Source organism: Kickxella alabastrina, assembly GCF_025024165.1.
Source record: "Kickxella alabastrina strain RSA 675 chromosome Unknown BX661scaffold_45, whole genome shotgun sequence".
NCBI lineage: Eukaryota > Fungi > Kickxellomycota > Kickxellomycetes > Kickxellales > Kickxellaceae > Kickxella > Kickxella alabastrina.
The window spans coordinates 2573-18358 of record NW_026251516.1 but is presented as its reverse complement, the minus strand read 5'-3'; the positions used below and the strand labels follow the sequence as shown (position 1 = coordinate 18358).

General features: G+C 43.3%; 3 protein-coding genes and 1 non-coding gene across 4 annotated transcripts; all 4 read right to left on the bottom strand.

Moving 5' to 3' along the window:
- Positions 1–3286: 3286 nt before the first annotated feature.
- Positions 3287–4084, bottom strand: BX661DRAFT_189628 (P-loop containing nucleoside triphosphate hydrolase protein; the record flags this gene model as incomplete). Its single annotated transcript, XM_051537596.1, has 3 exons — positions 3978–4084; positions 3701–3952; positions 3287–3680 (listed from the first exon to the last, which is right to left on the bottom strand). Exons 1-3 carry the CDS (start codon positions 4052–4054, stop codon positions 3287–3289), a joined length of 723 nt encoding a protein of 240 aa, XP_051388591.1. The 5' UTR covers positions 4055–4084.
- Positions 4085–6936: 2852 nt separating this feature from the next.
- On the bottom strand, positions 6937–7640 carry BX661DRAFT_78579 (uncharacterized protein). The gene has a single exon (XM_051539482.1). The coding sequence runs from the start codon at positions 7602–7604 to the stop codon at positions 7011–7013; it is 594 nt and encodes a 197-aa protein (XP_051388590.1). The 5' UTR covers positions 7605–7640; the 3' UTR covers positions 6937–7010.
- Positions 7641–10335: 2695 nt separating this feature from the next.
- BX661DRAFT_t151 lies at positions 10336–10407 on the bottom strand. Its single transcript has one exon. It is a non-coding gene; the product is annotated as a tRNA-Cys (tRNA).
- A 4649-nt stretch (positions 10408–15056) lies between these two features.
- Positions 15057–15296, bottom strand: BX661DRAFT_134800 (uncharacterized protein; the record flags this gene model as incomplete). Its single annotated transcript, XM_051532642.1, has 1 exon — positions 15057–15296. A coding segment is annotated over one exon (240 nt), but the record flags the coding sequence as incomplete, so codon positions are not given.
- Between the last annotated feature and the right edge of the window lie 490 nt (positions 15297–15786).

Below are 15786 nucleotides of genomic sequence, written 5' to 3'. Positions count from 1 at the left end.
AGAGGAAGTACACTGCTGCAAGGGCTGCTGCCATTGCTGCTGATAGCGCCTCCACTGACCCCAACATACCCAGCCTAGCTGCCACCCTCCAGCGCCCACCTCCTGCACACATGCCAATCCCACTACCCACCTCCCCCCCACAGATTGCCAACTGGGTTGTGCTCCCACTTGTCAAGTGGGCGACCTTTGCCAAGTCCGACTCCCAGACAGCCAAGGACTTTCACAAGTGCTTTGAACTAGCTACCTCCCTACTCATACACCTACACTGGGTTGCCCGCAATGACCATGCATACAGTGGTACCCAATGGTCTATCTCACGCTTCACCACTGTTTTTAACCGTGATCTGGATACCTTTGCCTATGTAACCCTACCAGCGAGCAGCACACTGCGCCGCTTCATCCACCTTGCCCACCTCGATGACGTCACCGCCCAGTCTAATACTGCACCTGCAGATCACCGACCCCCCAGCCCCTCGGACAATAGCCCACGGTCCCGCAGACCACCCTAACCCATGGTAGACACACCCTACTGTGCTCTGATCCCCCGGTTACCGATTCAAGGCTTTGTTTCTTTTGTACTATTACTTTCCGGTCAAACCTCCTTTCAGTGGGTCTGCCCAACATGTTTTAGATAGTGTCCCTCCACCCCAAGGTGTTTTGCAGCTACTTTTACATGAATAAAACACCAAGTTCAAGAGCTAGACCCCCTTCGGCTTCTGATTGGCTCATTTTACTGAGCTAATCAACTTCCTTCTGAACTCCTGCCTTATGGCCCGTATCCATGACTGGGTAATGCTGCTTTGCTTTGCTTTGCTTTGCTTTGCTTTGGCAACCTGTGTTTTTTTGCCTGCCCTGTTGCCCCCGCCCGCAGCGGTACTTGTTCATCCAATACGTGCGTGCATGCCACGCGCGAAAACCAACTCATCACTCTCATATCGCGCCAGTTCCCCCGCTTTCTGTCCCAACAACCATCCAGCCAACTAAGTGACCAACCCAATGCGAGCGCAGCTGTGCAATAATGGTTATTGCTGCTATTTGTCCTGCATGCCAGTTCCTCACTTGCACATTCCGAACACGGATAGCGTTGGACACCATGCATGCCCAAAATAATAAAAGAAGATGCAAGGCTAAGCAAGGCAAGGTGAGGCAAGCCAATCTCTGACCACCAGGGTATAGTAACAATGCGTCTCGCCTCACCTCAACTCATTTCAAATTTGTCATGTCCACTGGCTTCTTTGAAGATTTCTGTGCGCAGTGCACAAATTTCATTTATGCACAGGCGGGTATAGTCTGCATGCGGGCGGTACCTGTTTGCAATGCTGGGCTAATGCTCTCATTTCGAGTGGTGGCCATTGCCATTGTCCGAGATGACACCACAAATACCAGTGCCAAATAAGCACGTAGTACATAATTCGGCACACGATTCCGCCCAGATAAAAAAGTACAGCTTTGAAATGGAAAACAGACGATGGCATACAGAACTAAACCGCAAACGCAATATCAGGACGCAATAAGCAATGAGCACTTTGCCTAAATATAGTCGAAAGCTCAAGCTTGGACATTCTCGCGAGCAAAGTAAAAATAGAAAAGTAATAATGGCCGGCACCAATTGCTGCTTGGTCTTGCTAGCATCTTGAGGTTTTGCCTTTTACTACTCGTTATTTCCGCTACTGCTGCTGGTTTTGAAACACTGTTCTTTTTGGCATCCGTCTTTGGCAATCAACGCGACCTTGAAATCAGGACTACTCCGGTTTGAGTGGCAGAAAGGGGATAGGCATGTATTATGTGTGTCATGTATGCATCCCCCTTACTCTTTTTTACGCTGTTGAAAACTCAATTAAAATGCTGCGCGACAGCACTCTGCTTAATACAATTAACAAAATGTTCTATTGAAAAAAGCATCCATACGTTTCATGGATAAAAATACCAACCATACCGTTTATTATGGCGGTACCTCTAGCCAAGGAAACAAAAAAGCAACGCTGTCGCCAAACTTGCTTCCCTTTTTCGAGTACAAAAATAAAGGTTTGTTTTTTATAAAATGGTGACAGCTGATGCTCGTATATTTTTGTTTATACAATTATAAATTAAAAGGCAGAAAAGAAAACTGAGTGAAAATGGCGAAAATACGGATATAGTTTATTCGTAAAAAAACAAGGGTAACAAAACTAGGATTGGAGACATCACAAGCTGAGTATGTCAGCTACCTAAAAAATAAATGTATTTAAATATAAACCAAATGCATTTGCGATAATTAATCTTGGCTTTTGTAAAGCTTAGCGAATTCATTTACCCCCATTCCCTTATATGTAAGGATAGCTATGTATTGGCCCTTGATCAAGGAATATCCGCAGAGCTTAATTTGGTTGACCTTATCAATCTTGATAGTAGGTTCGTATTTGGAATGTTCTAGTAATTGTTTCATTCTTTTTTTTATATTGGGGTTATTGCTGGCGTTTATTTCCAATATGTCCTTATAATATCTAGCTAAATAACCTTTAGCAAAGGCTACCAGTTCATTGCAATCTTTGCCTTCAATATTGCCCAACTGAAGCGTGAATCCTTTATTAAGAAAATTTACAGACATGGCGGTAATCTTCTTTGGAGAGGCTTGCCTTTTCTTTTCCTCTTTTTTAGCGCTGGCAATAGTAGCTGGTTTCCTGTTAAACATTTTGAATAATAGTAGGAATAATATTGCATGTGCAAAAATATAATGTAATAGAGTGGTATGTTGTAATTAGTAAGAAATAAATAAAGTGAGAGTGAGAAAATAAATTGAAAATGGGAGACAGCTGTTCATTATTATTATTATCTACTATCTGGTGCTGCAGCTTGATGCTAATAGGAGAAAATCCACAAGAGCTATTTCTTAAACGACCAAAAGGAATACTCCAGTTAAAACACGCGCTCATTGTACAATGCTGTCGTGAACATGCCCAAAGAGGATACCAATAGTAATCAGCCGACCAGTCGCAAGGAACACTGTTAAAGGGGTAAATAAAGGCATATTAAAAACTGAGGGTATCCCGTCCTCATGCCAGGAGCACCTCAGCACACAACGTGTGACATCAATTATTGCGATTGTTTGAAATTGTGATTGTTTACGATCGCGATTTCTATTTTCGCGGTCGATAGTTTCGAATAGATAAGCGGAGCTCTTTAAGCTCCCTTATAGTGGATTTTTTAAATAAAAATATAGTTAGTACGAATAAGTTTTATTACAATAAAGTATGTGAGCAAAATAATTGTTGATGTCAATATAATTATTTATTCGTTGAAAATCATGTCAATTGCTGTGGCTGAAATTCATGCTCTCGACCAACTGCGAGAAGTGGCTGTTCTTGTCAGCAAGCAGCTTCTCGGGCGTGTCAAACTCTGCCATTTGGCCGTGGTCCATCACCAGGATGCGGTCGCTCTCCATCACAGTGCCCAGCTGGTGCGCAATGGTCAGCACGGTGCATTCCTTAAACTCGCGGCGAATCACTTCTTGCATGATCTGGTCAGTCTTGGAATCCACGTTGGCCGTCGCCTCATCTAAAACGACAATCTTGCGCCGCCAAAGAAGTGCCCTACAAAGACTGATGAACTGTTTCTGGCCGACACTAAAATTGATACCATTGTATTTCACCCATTTGTTCAGCCCAACACCCTCGATACACAGCCCCTTGTCAGAATTTTTGCTATCAGAGGCTTGACGTACTTCTCTGTTGGGGTATCGAGAAGGTTGCTAATTTGACCTGCATGAATAGCTGCCCAGACTTCGTCGTCAGTGTACTCGTTGGCCGGATCAAGATTGTCGCGAATGGTACCCTTGAACAGCACCGGGTCCTGCGGAATAATGGCAATGCGTGATCGCAGGTCATGATGACCAATGGTCAAAATGTCAATGCCGTCGATGATGATCTGGCCGTTGGCTGGCTCGACCAAGCGCATCAGCGCATATGTTATTGAGCTTTGCCCGCACCCGTGCGGCCGACAATGCCAATATTCTCGCTGCCTTGTGCGAAAAGCTAAGCCCTTTGAGAACCAGATCCAACTCTGGATGGTAGCGCATGCTGTAATTGCAGAACTCAATTACCCCATTCTGCGGCCAACTGGGTTCTGCCTTGCATTCTCAATGACTGGTAGTGCCTCGCGCTCCAACTGTTCTGTATAAATGTAGTAGCGCAAAAGTGCCTGGATTTGGTCCTCAAACTTGCCAGAAATGTGATTTAATGCATTCACACAATGAAAACGTTTAAGAGCAGCAAAACCATTGTGTCAACCTCTCCTGGAAGTACAGGAGTGTTAGTGTAAAGACGACGATGGATACTAAATAGCAAGATCCCACTGCGGATGATCTCAATGCAAACAGTAGCCATCATCTTGCGTGAACTGTCCAATACACGACGAATGTGGCAAAATGTATTTCAAGGAAACCCTAGTTCTTGATTGGTCCAGGTATACGTCGGCACATCTGTGAATCCGAAGTAACAATTTGTGTTGAAATATCACTTCTGAGTGATTTAAGATACTATTATCAATATACTGGTTTAGAATCCACGGGAACCTGTCTATATCTCTGAATAATATTTTGGACAGTGCAGTTAGGCCAGCAGTGGCAAGCACAGCAGCAGAATTTTGGCGAAAATCTTGTAGCCTGGATTATTGCTGAGACTGCCAAGAAATTTTCAAACAAAACAGTATTGCACAGGGTATTTGGAAGGTTCTTGGATACATAAACCCGATCAGCCATAAACTTTTTACCAGGTCAGAGGAAGATAGTCTCTCAGCAAGTGTGAGTGGCAGTGAGAGAATACTGCTGATAAGCTGGCGACGCATTTTCTCTGCAACACGTTTGGTCCACAAAACCTTCCTGATCCACGCCTCAAATAATTTAGCTGCATGCAAACAACTCCCACCATGCATTGACAATTAAGTACCTGCTCATTGACTGGCGCATTGTGTCAGGATTGCTGTTGACCATAAGGCTGATTCGCAGGCTTTTGACGTAGTATATCACATAGGCATTGGCAAGCTGGATCAAGGCCACAATAGCAACAGTCCCATACCCACTGAGCTTGATAAACCTCCACAGCTGCCACAGCTTGAACGGTGGATCCTTCAGCTCGGGTGAATGGTAAACTTGCCAGATTTGGTGTCGGCATTGCTGGCTGAAGCAGTTTCTGTCGATGAATCAGAGATATGCTCATTTGTGTTGACAGCAGACACAAAACCAACCGGCTGCTGCTCAACAATCACAGCATGCCCCTCAGCAAGCGTGACACCTTGCTGCTCAGTGGCACCAGATGATCAGCATGGGTGACTAGAATACGCGTTTTATTGCCAATGATGCCGCCAGATGCTAAAACACGCTCGACAATGAGGCGCTCGACTCGTGCATCAACAGCTGCAAGCAAGTCGTCAAAGATGTAAACGTCGCTTTTAGGTACAGCGCCCTACAAAATAATTATGCAAAATAATTAGCAACAAAATACATATTCTACACCCTGCATATGTTGGATGTATGATACATGTTTGCTGTGAATATCCAATATTTACCTCGCTAGTGCCAGTCGGACCTTTTGACCGCCGGACAGGTTAATGCCATTAGGGCCAATCTCTGACAGATCGCCAGCTGCAAACTGCTTGACATCCTCGGACAGAGCACAGGCTTCAAGCACCTGATGCATCCATTTCTCGTCATACTCAGCACCCATGAGCACGTTCTCGCGGAAGGTGTTGTTCATAATGTATGGTTTCTGGCTGACATAGCCAATATTTCCACACATGCGGCCATGTCCACTGACGATAGGCATCTCGCCGCACAGCCCTGAAGTAATGACGACTTGCCACTGCCAATGCATCCGATTATCGTTACAAACTCGCCAGCCTTGATGCACAGTGTGATCGGATCCAATCCAAACTTACTCTTACCCCAGCTGAAAGCACAGTTGTCAAGTTCTACTGCAACACCATCCTTGGATGTCTCTGACACATGTGCAATAATTTTGGTATGCTGAGCATCGACAAGTGTCTGCATAAAAGCCACACCCTCCTTGATGTCAATAAGTGCCTGTCCAGTGGTACCAATTGTTTTGGCAAATCGAATGAGCGAGTCGATTGAGTCCACTAGCAGTGCAACAGTGGCATATGACATTGGATCACTGGACATGCTGAAGAAAATAATGATTGTTGATGCAGCGGAAATCTGCGAAACCGAGGACCCAAGAACTTTAATTATATACTCCAGCACATACCAAAATATTGGCGGTGTGTATTCTGGCAAATCCAACCATGCCATAGCGCCCATGAATGTCCTCTCCCAGGCATAGAGCTTGATTGTGCGAATATTTCTAGATATGGTGTCATAGTCTTCCTGAAACCTGGGCATCCTGGTCGTTTGGTTTAGCCTTTTCAGATGTTCGATATTTGCAGATACCAGATGGGCAATCAGCTGGTGGCCAAGAGTGATGGCAACTGGAATGACAGCACACCAGCCGATATGTCGAGATATGATCCAAACATTGAAAAGCTGAGCAAGCATCGAGCTGAAGGTGTCTATAAGGGTCTTGGTTGTTGCTGAGATCTTATAAGCTGAGCTATAAAATTTATACTCTCTAAAAAATTTGCAATATGCCGTAATGTACAACTCTTGTGCCTTAAAATATACAAGCGCAAGAATTTTTTCAGATATCAGCTCATGAAAATGTATAATATATCTATCAGCAAGAGTGGTGAGCGACAGCAACTGCCAGACAGCAAGAAGCATGGCCAAGCTCGGGTAGTCGATTGCACCCGGACTGCCGATAGTTGCAATAATGCTAACAAACATGAGCCGGCGCAAGTGAGTAGCCATTTTAACTAGTGTTTTGGCAACAAGCACACCGACAATACCCTTCCATTCGGCTACAATAAGGCCGCGGATGACAAAGAACCTATGTGCACAAAAATACAGTAATAAGATATTGGTGTGTTTAGAACAAACTAATTGTAGTTGGTCAAATATATCATTTAGCATGTATTTTATTTTAGAAGAATTGCCTTTGCAATGGGTCAAACACTGCTCTTTTACTGTGCTCGCTAAACTCGCTCTCAAACTTGCGGTTGCGCAAATCTTCAATAGAAAGGCCACCACTGCGCATGAGCCTGGCAAAAACAAACCCATCGAGAGCGCAAATGCCCTTGAGATGGAACAAAATGTTGCTTTTCAACTGCGAATTCAACGCATACCACGCGAGCCAAAGGTGAATTGCTGCGCTGGCTGCGGTTGCTGGCAGGGTCATTATCAGCGGCGATTGGCCCAGTCGGTAAATTCTGGCCACATGAAAGCAGGCAAGTGCATTGCTGCCGCTGGCTGCGCCCAAATAGTGGCAAAATGCCGAATATGCTGTCAGCGAGACTGCAGCAGACAAAGAAGCAGTAAAAACAACTGAGCTGATGGACACGCTCTGGATTACAACAAGTGCCACATTGGCAATGCCCAATGCAATCAGTGAAAATGCAGGCGTGGGCAATGTTTTGCGCCTGGTTGATTTGGCATTAAACATTGCCATAAGGCAGGCCATTGACACAACAATATCAATTGCGACGCTAGCGTTTGCCGCAATAAAATTAGCTGCCATTTGTTGGTAATTTGAAAAGATGATAATATGAAGTTTTTAATGGGTGATGTTTCAACAAGCTGTAAGTAAATAAAATAAATGTGAAAAATGTGGTGGGAGAATAAGAAGCAGAAGACACATACCAGTGGTTGGGCTTTCTCTATTTTGTTGGTATACACGCATCACTACACTAGAATGAGAATTTGGCATCCAAAAACACATGTACTGTTGGGCACACATTTCCTTTTTAGCCCAATGCCCATCAGCTGCCCTTTTCTTTGTGAGCACTAAGACTTGTAGTCATAAAAAGGGAAAAATAATATTTCTTTGTGAGCATTCTTTTCTTTTCTAGGTTTCTACGGAATATAAATTAGTCTAGTATTCAATACACTCGTCAACGTCCAGCATATTTTTAAGAACATGTTATTCCAGATGCAATATGCAAATAGGACATCTTTTACAAATAGACCCAAAGCCGCAGTCAAACAATGAATCTGCTGAATGTGAAAAATGGTTCTGTGAGAATAAAAGCTCATGTGGTTGCAATTTCCTTGCATGGTTGAGCAGTGGCCTGCATTTTAGACATGTATATTGTTCTGCATTGTATTTTTAATGGTTAAAAGTAGCCAAAACACATTTTTATTCCTGCTGCAGCATAGCATGTGCTTATTGCAATTATTTTAGTTTAGCACATTTTTCTGCGCAAATAAAATTTTTAAAATGCGTACAAATGAATTGAGTTTTGACGGGCAGCCCGTCTTAACCTAAAGCAATAAAGAGTTTGTGTGTTTGCGCCAAACGTGCTTTTAACAACATTATTACTATCACCATTGCGGTGTGCCTTTAAAACATTGTTTTATTTCAGATTTTCTTGTCACACACGGAATGGTACCGTATATTTAAGTAAATATTAAATGAATACACAGCTATATGCCAAAGTTTTTTAAGCCAAGTTGTCTGGCACTTTGATTATGCAGCGCATGCCCAGATAAACTGAGGTGACATAGTCATAACCGTTGTAATCGTCCGTCCTAATCGGTTTTATATTTACGTGTTTAAAATCACTGATATAGGCTTTGTCTCTGCTTTTTTCAGCAATCAAACATAAACCAAAGCGGGGACTGCCAAAATCAATTAGCGGGGCTCCATGGTCATATTTGGCAATTGGCTTCAGCGGTAGATCTTTCAAAGGCAAAACACATACCCAATTGATGTTTACAAATTTGATATTCATAACGACCCTTTCTGGAGTACCCAAATCAAGAGATATGACCCCAAGGACTTGCTTGACGAATTCACAAGCTTATCGCACGTTTAAGCCGATAGAAATTCAGGTGTATAAAATGACTTTATTTCAGTACTAAATAAAAATCCAGGAAGGAGAAGCCCGGAATCACAACAATTATTGTTGTGATTGTGCGCCTTTATAATTATTTACAAGAGCGCTGATCGTCGTTGGCTCAAGCAGCCAATACAACGGATAAACATAGTACATAGGCGTAATAGCAACATATATGGTAAGCAAGTCGTATGGCCCCAGATGGGCAAAAAAGTTTACAATGGCAAGTTTATACAAAACCAACCAGATACATTGATTGAATACATTCCAGCTGTGGATAAGCAAGCTATAAAGCATTTTGTAATACAGTTTACGCTCCAGCTGTGATACAAGAAATTGCGGCTTGTCTCCGGCGATTGATTAATGAATCAATCGCTAGTTAATTCCCTACTTGGGTATGCGGGAATTCATATGCACACATAAATACTAATGAATATGAACAGTGGAGGGTGTTCATCCCTTAGTTTTCTTTTAGTTCATTTTGTTCAAATATATATTTTTAACATAACAGGGTTCGTGGAAGGGAACAAGAAACATTAACCCGAGCCACCCACAAGATCCGTGTCAGTTCAAAGAAAGAGAGTCTCTCGACAAGCATGAACGGCAAGGAGAGAATGCTGCTGATGAGCTGTCAGTGGATTTTTCTGCAACAGGTTTGGTCCATAGAACGTCTTTGATCCAGGCTTCAAAATAGTTTAGCTGCATTAAACCAACCCGTACAAGCGCATTGACAACCGGGCACCCACTCATCGACCGGCACACCGTGTTTTGGCAATAAAAATGAGGGCTAATCCTTCGTAGCGCTCCACACAACAATTACATGCCGCTCAGCGACTCGCCTTCGAAAGACAACAATCACATGCTACTCAGCGACTCGTCTTCAAAAAACACAACAATTATATGCCGCTCGGCGACTCGATCAGCAGGGTTCTTCTGTTTTATGGTGTCTCAATAGTTGGCATCTGTATTTTCTAGACCAACGGACAATTAAATAAGTCGATGTGCTGCGAGCGGGCTCGTCGCCAACATGCTTGGGCACCTTGGTGTTGTCCAAGTCGATCTGCACCTTATCCATTACTTTCGGTTTGCGCTTGGGCTCTTTTGTCATCAACGCTGGCTTGTCGGTGTATTTTGCAATATAACAAGTTGTTGAAGCTCCCAAACGCTCTGTAGCCAATGCCACTGGTGTCACTGCAGTTTCCCCATTGGTAATATAGCCACTGCCATGTCTGTTGTTTGGATAAAGCATTGGTCGCCCCTTTTTGGGGGTCTCTGTCGCATAAAAAGACAAAAGACATTGGCAATGTTGCTCAGGACGGCTGTAGACAGTGTCGCGCGGCATATCACTTGCCAATAATAAACGGCGGTCCTGCATGTAAAAAAGAGGGGGAATACATAGCTGAGGGCAAAAAGAGGGCGCTTCCGGATTTGAACCGGAGACCAATCGGACTGCAGCCGAACGCTCTACCACTGAGCTAAACGCCCCTGCCAACCAGCTTTTTACAGCCAATCTTGTTGCTTCTAACCAATTCCATTTGCCAGCCTACTCGACCCGCATGCTTTGCAGTAGCTAACCCCCGCACTGGCGCCCTGTGTTCTACCCACGCCTTTTGCACAAACACATTCCCACCATCCGCGCACCACCATGCGGGGATACGTAGCATTTCCGGCGATCAGTTGGCTTGTTGCTACGCCTGTTGCATTTGCATTCCCCCTGTTCTTTGTCTCTATCCTTAGCACTTCCATTTTTCGCATCCACAAAGGCAAACTCACTGGCGACTTTGCCCTCTTTGCACCGTTTTTTAATTGCCCTCAGTTGCAAATGCCATTGCCTTTGCTGGCATTTGGAAAGTACCAAATAATCTCAGTTCCGCGTGAGTATATCTTTGATAGAGTGCTTGCTGCTTACTAGCGTTAATTTGTATTTTGTGTTTGTTTGAAAGCCATTGCGCCGCTTTTCAGCAAAAAATATTTGGCTATTTCAGAAACAGTGATTCAATTGACCCAGACCATATGTTTGTCGGCAGGCTTTTTTCACCAGAATATTGTTATTGTTCAGCCCAACATTATCGGCAAAAGTGTATTCGATAGCTTGTCTCTTTAGCAACATTAACAATTTAATTTTTCACACAATTTTAGGCTAAATGTAAAGACAATGGTTTTTTGTGATTTGTGCAAACAAAAAACTTTATTTTTGTTGTTTTTTCTGCCTAACACATACAAATTATTTTATATTGTTAGTCCTCATGTTACGCAGCCCGAGGATATGGAGGTAGACACTGAGGGCGAAAATCATGAGACGGACTCTCGTCAGCTAACAGATGGATCTGGTATGGGCCAAATCACAGGAAATCAAATTAGGCGCCACAATTGACATCCGGGCATACTGCCTGTCCTGAAATGGATGTGCTAGGCGCAAGAATACAGACATGCCAATTATGCCATATCAGGGACCCGGTTACTTTCATAAGGACCAGTTCTCGCGAACGGAGCACACAACTGCCAGTGAGTGCTACAAAGACAAGGATATATATGTAAGGCGAGGCCGGTGATAATAGCACTTTAGAAACACTAGTAATAAAAACCTTTATAATTTCACACCCATTCTTTTAAAACTATTACAGTAGTGTTCCCCACCCCCCTCTTACATAACACTCATACCAAGTAAAATTTTTCATGCAACAACAAAAATGTTGCTGTTGGCTATTTTCACATTGTATTATTACACAATGTGTGTCATAATACGGGCCACTGGTACTACATTGAATAAATAGTAATTGTCCATACATTTTTGAATCATTGAGTCACGCATTTACAACTACATTTTGTGAGTTGACATTATATTTTAAACCCCTGTTTTATAACGTTAATTTGGCCCAGGTAATTGTAGATTTAACAATTCTGATTAATGCCTTAAAAAAGTATTCAATAAAGTATTATTTTAATGTTTGAATAATAATGCCCACATTGTCTTTTATTTATTGTAAATTTAACATGTGATTATACAACAAGCTGCTGATAAGTAGAGTAAAAAACATACCAATTAAAAATTGTGTACGAGAAAAATAAATTGAAATCTTAACTAATGGGTTTTATTTTATTTTATAACCAATCATTTGCTTGGCGCATTGATTGTGAATCTGAATGACCATCATTGTTATTTAAAAATATGTGAATTTGAATTATTTTCATTGATACGGGAGTTGGGATTTGTCAATTGGCTGCTAACAGTGTACATCATAAAAAAGCAAAGGCTTGGCAAGTGTGGCTTTTCCGGAACGGAATTAAAGCATTTGCATAGGAAAATATATACTAAAAAAGATGAGGAGGGTGGAAGGAGGGGGTGGTTGTGTGAATATGTACATTTAAATAAAAAATGTATATTCCGGGAGGCGTTCAGCACACATGGCTTATGACAAGGAAAATGTAAACGCCATGCAACTGCCCCTTGCATTCTATAATTTTTCTATTTGTTTCATAGCAACAAGGGCATATAGTTTTTTTGAAGTTTTATTCGGGAGTATGTGCTTTCTTTGTCGAAAATCCAACATTTATTTGTGTTGCTTTTTACTAGGTACATGTGGTATGTATACATGATGTAAACTATATTTTATATTTAGAGGCGCATTCAGGTGTAGAAAAATACCAAATATTACCGTGTAATTAGTTTTAGAACATAAATTGGTCACCTCTTTTTTTACTCCGTATTTTCGGCATTCCAAAAGCAACAGATACATGAGCGGGGGTAATGTGTTATAAAAAAGAGGCAAAATGGCCATTGATGAATACAGGGAAACGGGCATGAACATAATTTATTTTTAAACCAGTGCATGTTTTTCCCATATGGAAATATTTCGGCGATAATATATGCTGCGACTGCAATGCTTTTTAATAGTGTATTTTATTACTTGCTTTTTTGTATTGGTAACAGGCAAGCTGGACACCATTTTGCGTGCATCATTGCAACCTATAACACAATGTAGAGGCAATATGTATATAGAGACTTTGGCCTTAGTCCCACCTTTTTGCATGTATTTTTGCTATTCTATATAATAATAAAATAAAATATTCATGTGATTTCATAACCACCAAGTTCTAAGCAGGTTATACAAAAGCGATAATGTCTAAATAAGAAAATGTAGGTAAAAAAGGGAAACCTTTTTTGAGGCGCAACTTGACTGCGGTTTAACTCCGATGCACGCCTGTTTTTTCATACTTTTATTCCAGTTTTTCGGCATTTGACTATGTAGAATTGTGGGAAAAAGAAAAGGCAGGGTTACATCCACATACATGTATGGATTTATAAACATTAATTGTGTAATAGAACAGCAACAAAAACAAGTCTATTGTGATATGTGTGTATACAGTGTAATTTATTATTTTGTCCTTTTTTGTGTTTTCGCAAGCTTGAACAAATCACAATTGTAAAATATCGGCATGTTTTATTTTATTCAATTTTTTTGCGCAGCATATTTTATGTGACTCCATTGTCTTCTTTTCTCAAGCTGCTTTATCCGAATCTGCAAGGTGGCAATCATGGGATATTAGGGTGATGTTTTTGAATTTACATCTTTACCCAGTCGCTTTAATTTCCCCATTTCTCAAGCTGCAGGGTGGTAAAAGGTGCAGAAGGTGCAGAGACAGATAAAAGGCGGCCACATGTTCTTTTTTCTTGTTTATATCCCCTACCCTAACTTTTTTACTTTTTAGGAATGTTGTGATTGGATGAATTCAAACAAATTATCAGACAATAGAAAGGCTTGTGATCGGAAATAAAAATTACAATAAAAGCATGTGGAACCTGCATATTGATTCATCTCATTATTTATGTCACCAAAAAAGCCACAATCCACATCTTTTTTATCACTCAAATAAAAATACAAATGTATATGTGGTAGACCCCAACCCCTTGTAACCTTTGGTCTATACCTGATTAATGGAATTTGTCGGCAAGTCCGGTCAATTTGAAGAAAATAAACAAAAACAACGCAAAAACAGCAACACATACACACATATATATATATGTATGTGTTTATTGTGTGTCATGTGGAGGCAACAGACCAAGTTAGTTTGTCTGTAAGGGGTGACCATGAAACACACATGGGAAAAGAAAAGAAATTAAATATATTGGCGGAAAATGCGGGAAATATAAATATATTTTTGTTTTATGTATGTATGTACATGCGTGCGTTAGTTTGTGTGCACATTAGACTCAAAGTACACACAAAACAAGAATGATGACGGGCGAAGAATAAAAAAGGGTCAAGCAAATATGCGGATTTTATTCATGCTCTTCTGATGCTGCATTGGTGTCACTTGCACGTGCATATCTGCAAGGGGTTATGTTGTATCCCTTTGTTTTCTCTGTTTGAGCCGCTGCGCGCTCATTTATGCCAGATTTACATGCCGTTTCAGGTAAAATGGGAGACATTTGCGGTGCATCCAAGCACTTCTTCTAAGCCCCAATTGCCGAGAATAATCGCTAGTTAGCGACACTGGAAACACCCTAACACTCTAACGCTTGCAGGTGCACCAAGCGTGTGTGCAATTCACATAAGGTGTGGTTTGTGCGTGAGATGAATTTTGTGAATGAAAAATGTACAGATTAAGGTCATTAGTAGAGTTCCGCAATGGGAAAAAGGAAATAGAGGGGAAATGCCGGGTGTTGAATGTAATGTGGAAAGAGCGAATGCAAGTGTGCGTTCAGTAGAATGCCATTGAGCCATGGTGCGTGATGGCCGGTGAGTGCTTGGTCATTGCAGCATGGTACTCGTGCGACGCAGGCGCCGATCTCGGCTGGGCGCCTGGGCTGGCCAACACGTGCATGGTGGGCAGGCCGTAGCGGACCTTGTGGTTGCTGACCGCCATAGAGGATGCAGCGCGCGCCGAAGAGCACACGGTGGGCTTTGGCCTTTGCTGAGGGCCGGCAGCGTCTGCGGCGGCACTAGAGGCGGTTGCCGAGGCAGGCGCAGGGCGCGCGTACGGGTGCATGGTGTGGTGCTGGATTGGGTGCGAGCCGGCAAAAACCTGAGGCGCGTACATTCCGTGCGAATGGTATGCGTCGGTGGCTGCATCGCCAAAGACAGCTTGCGCGGGCTGACGTTGCGACGTGATTTGGTCGACAGGTGCGTGCGGTAGTGCTGCATCATGTTGTCCTGGCGCGAGAAACGGCTTGAGCAGCCGGGGTATAGGCAGCCAAAGTTTTTCTCGCCCGTGTGGATCCGCTGGTGGCGCGCCAGATGGCCGCTCGTGGTGAACGCCTTGCCACAGCCGTTAAACGCGCACCTGTACTTGCGCTTGCCTGTGCTCTTGGCACTTGCCGGCTCGGACAGCGATGCACTGGCTGTGGGCGAAGAGGCACACAACGAGAAAGAGTCGTGGGAACTGGCAATGCTAGCGCTATAGTAGGCCTGTCTGTGCCCACGCACACCGCCACTATTCCTGATGCCAATGCTGCCGCTAATGCTCCTGTGTGAGTGCATGTCGCTGGCCAAGTTAGATGCTGCAGTTACCAGCCCACGGCCTGCACCAGCGTGGACAGAGACGGCAGCATGCTTGGGATATGCAGTGGCGTGGTAGCGCCAGGGGTCGACAGGGCGCGGAAGGAGCTTGCATTTGTCGGCGAGCTGCCGGGGGAGAGCCCAGGAACTGATGAGCAGCGCTTGTGATCGGATGCATTGCTGTCTGTCGTCAGTCTCATCGCAGTCATTGAGAATGCTGACGCAGCTGCCGTCTGCCGTTCTAATTGACAGTGACGGAGCCGCGCGCCGTGGAATTGGTGCACAGGTGCGACTGGCGCCATGGCAGGAGAGACCCAGGTGCATTGGTGTCCTGATCGCATGCCCGGGAGTAGAGCGCGTGGCG

Bases quoted from the DNA above. Each gene is read 5' to 3' on its own strand.
- BX661DRAFT_78579 (XM_051539482.1), bottom strand. From the start codon at position 7,604: ATGGCAGCTAATTTTATTGCGGCAAACGCTAGCGTCGCAATTGATATT.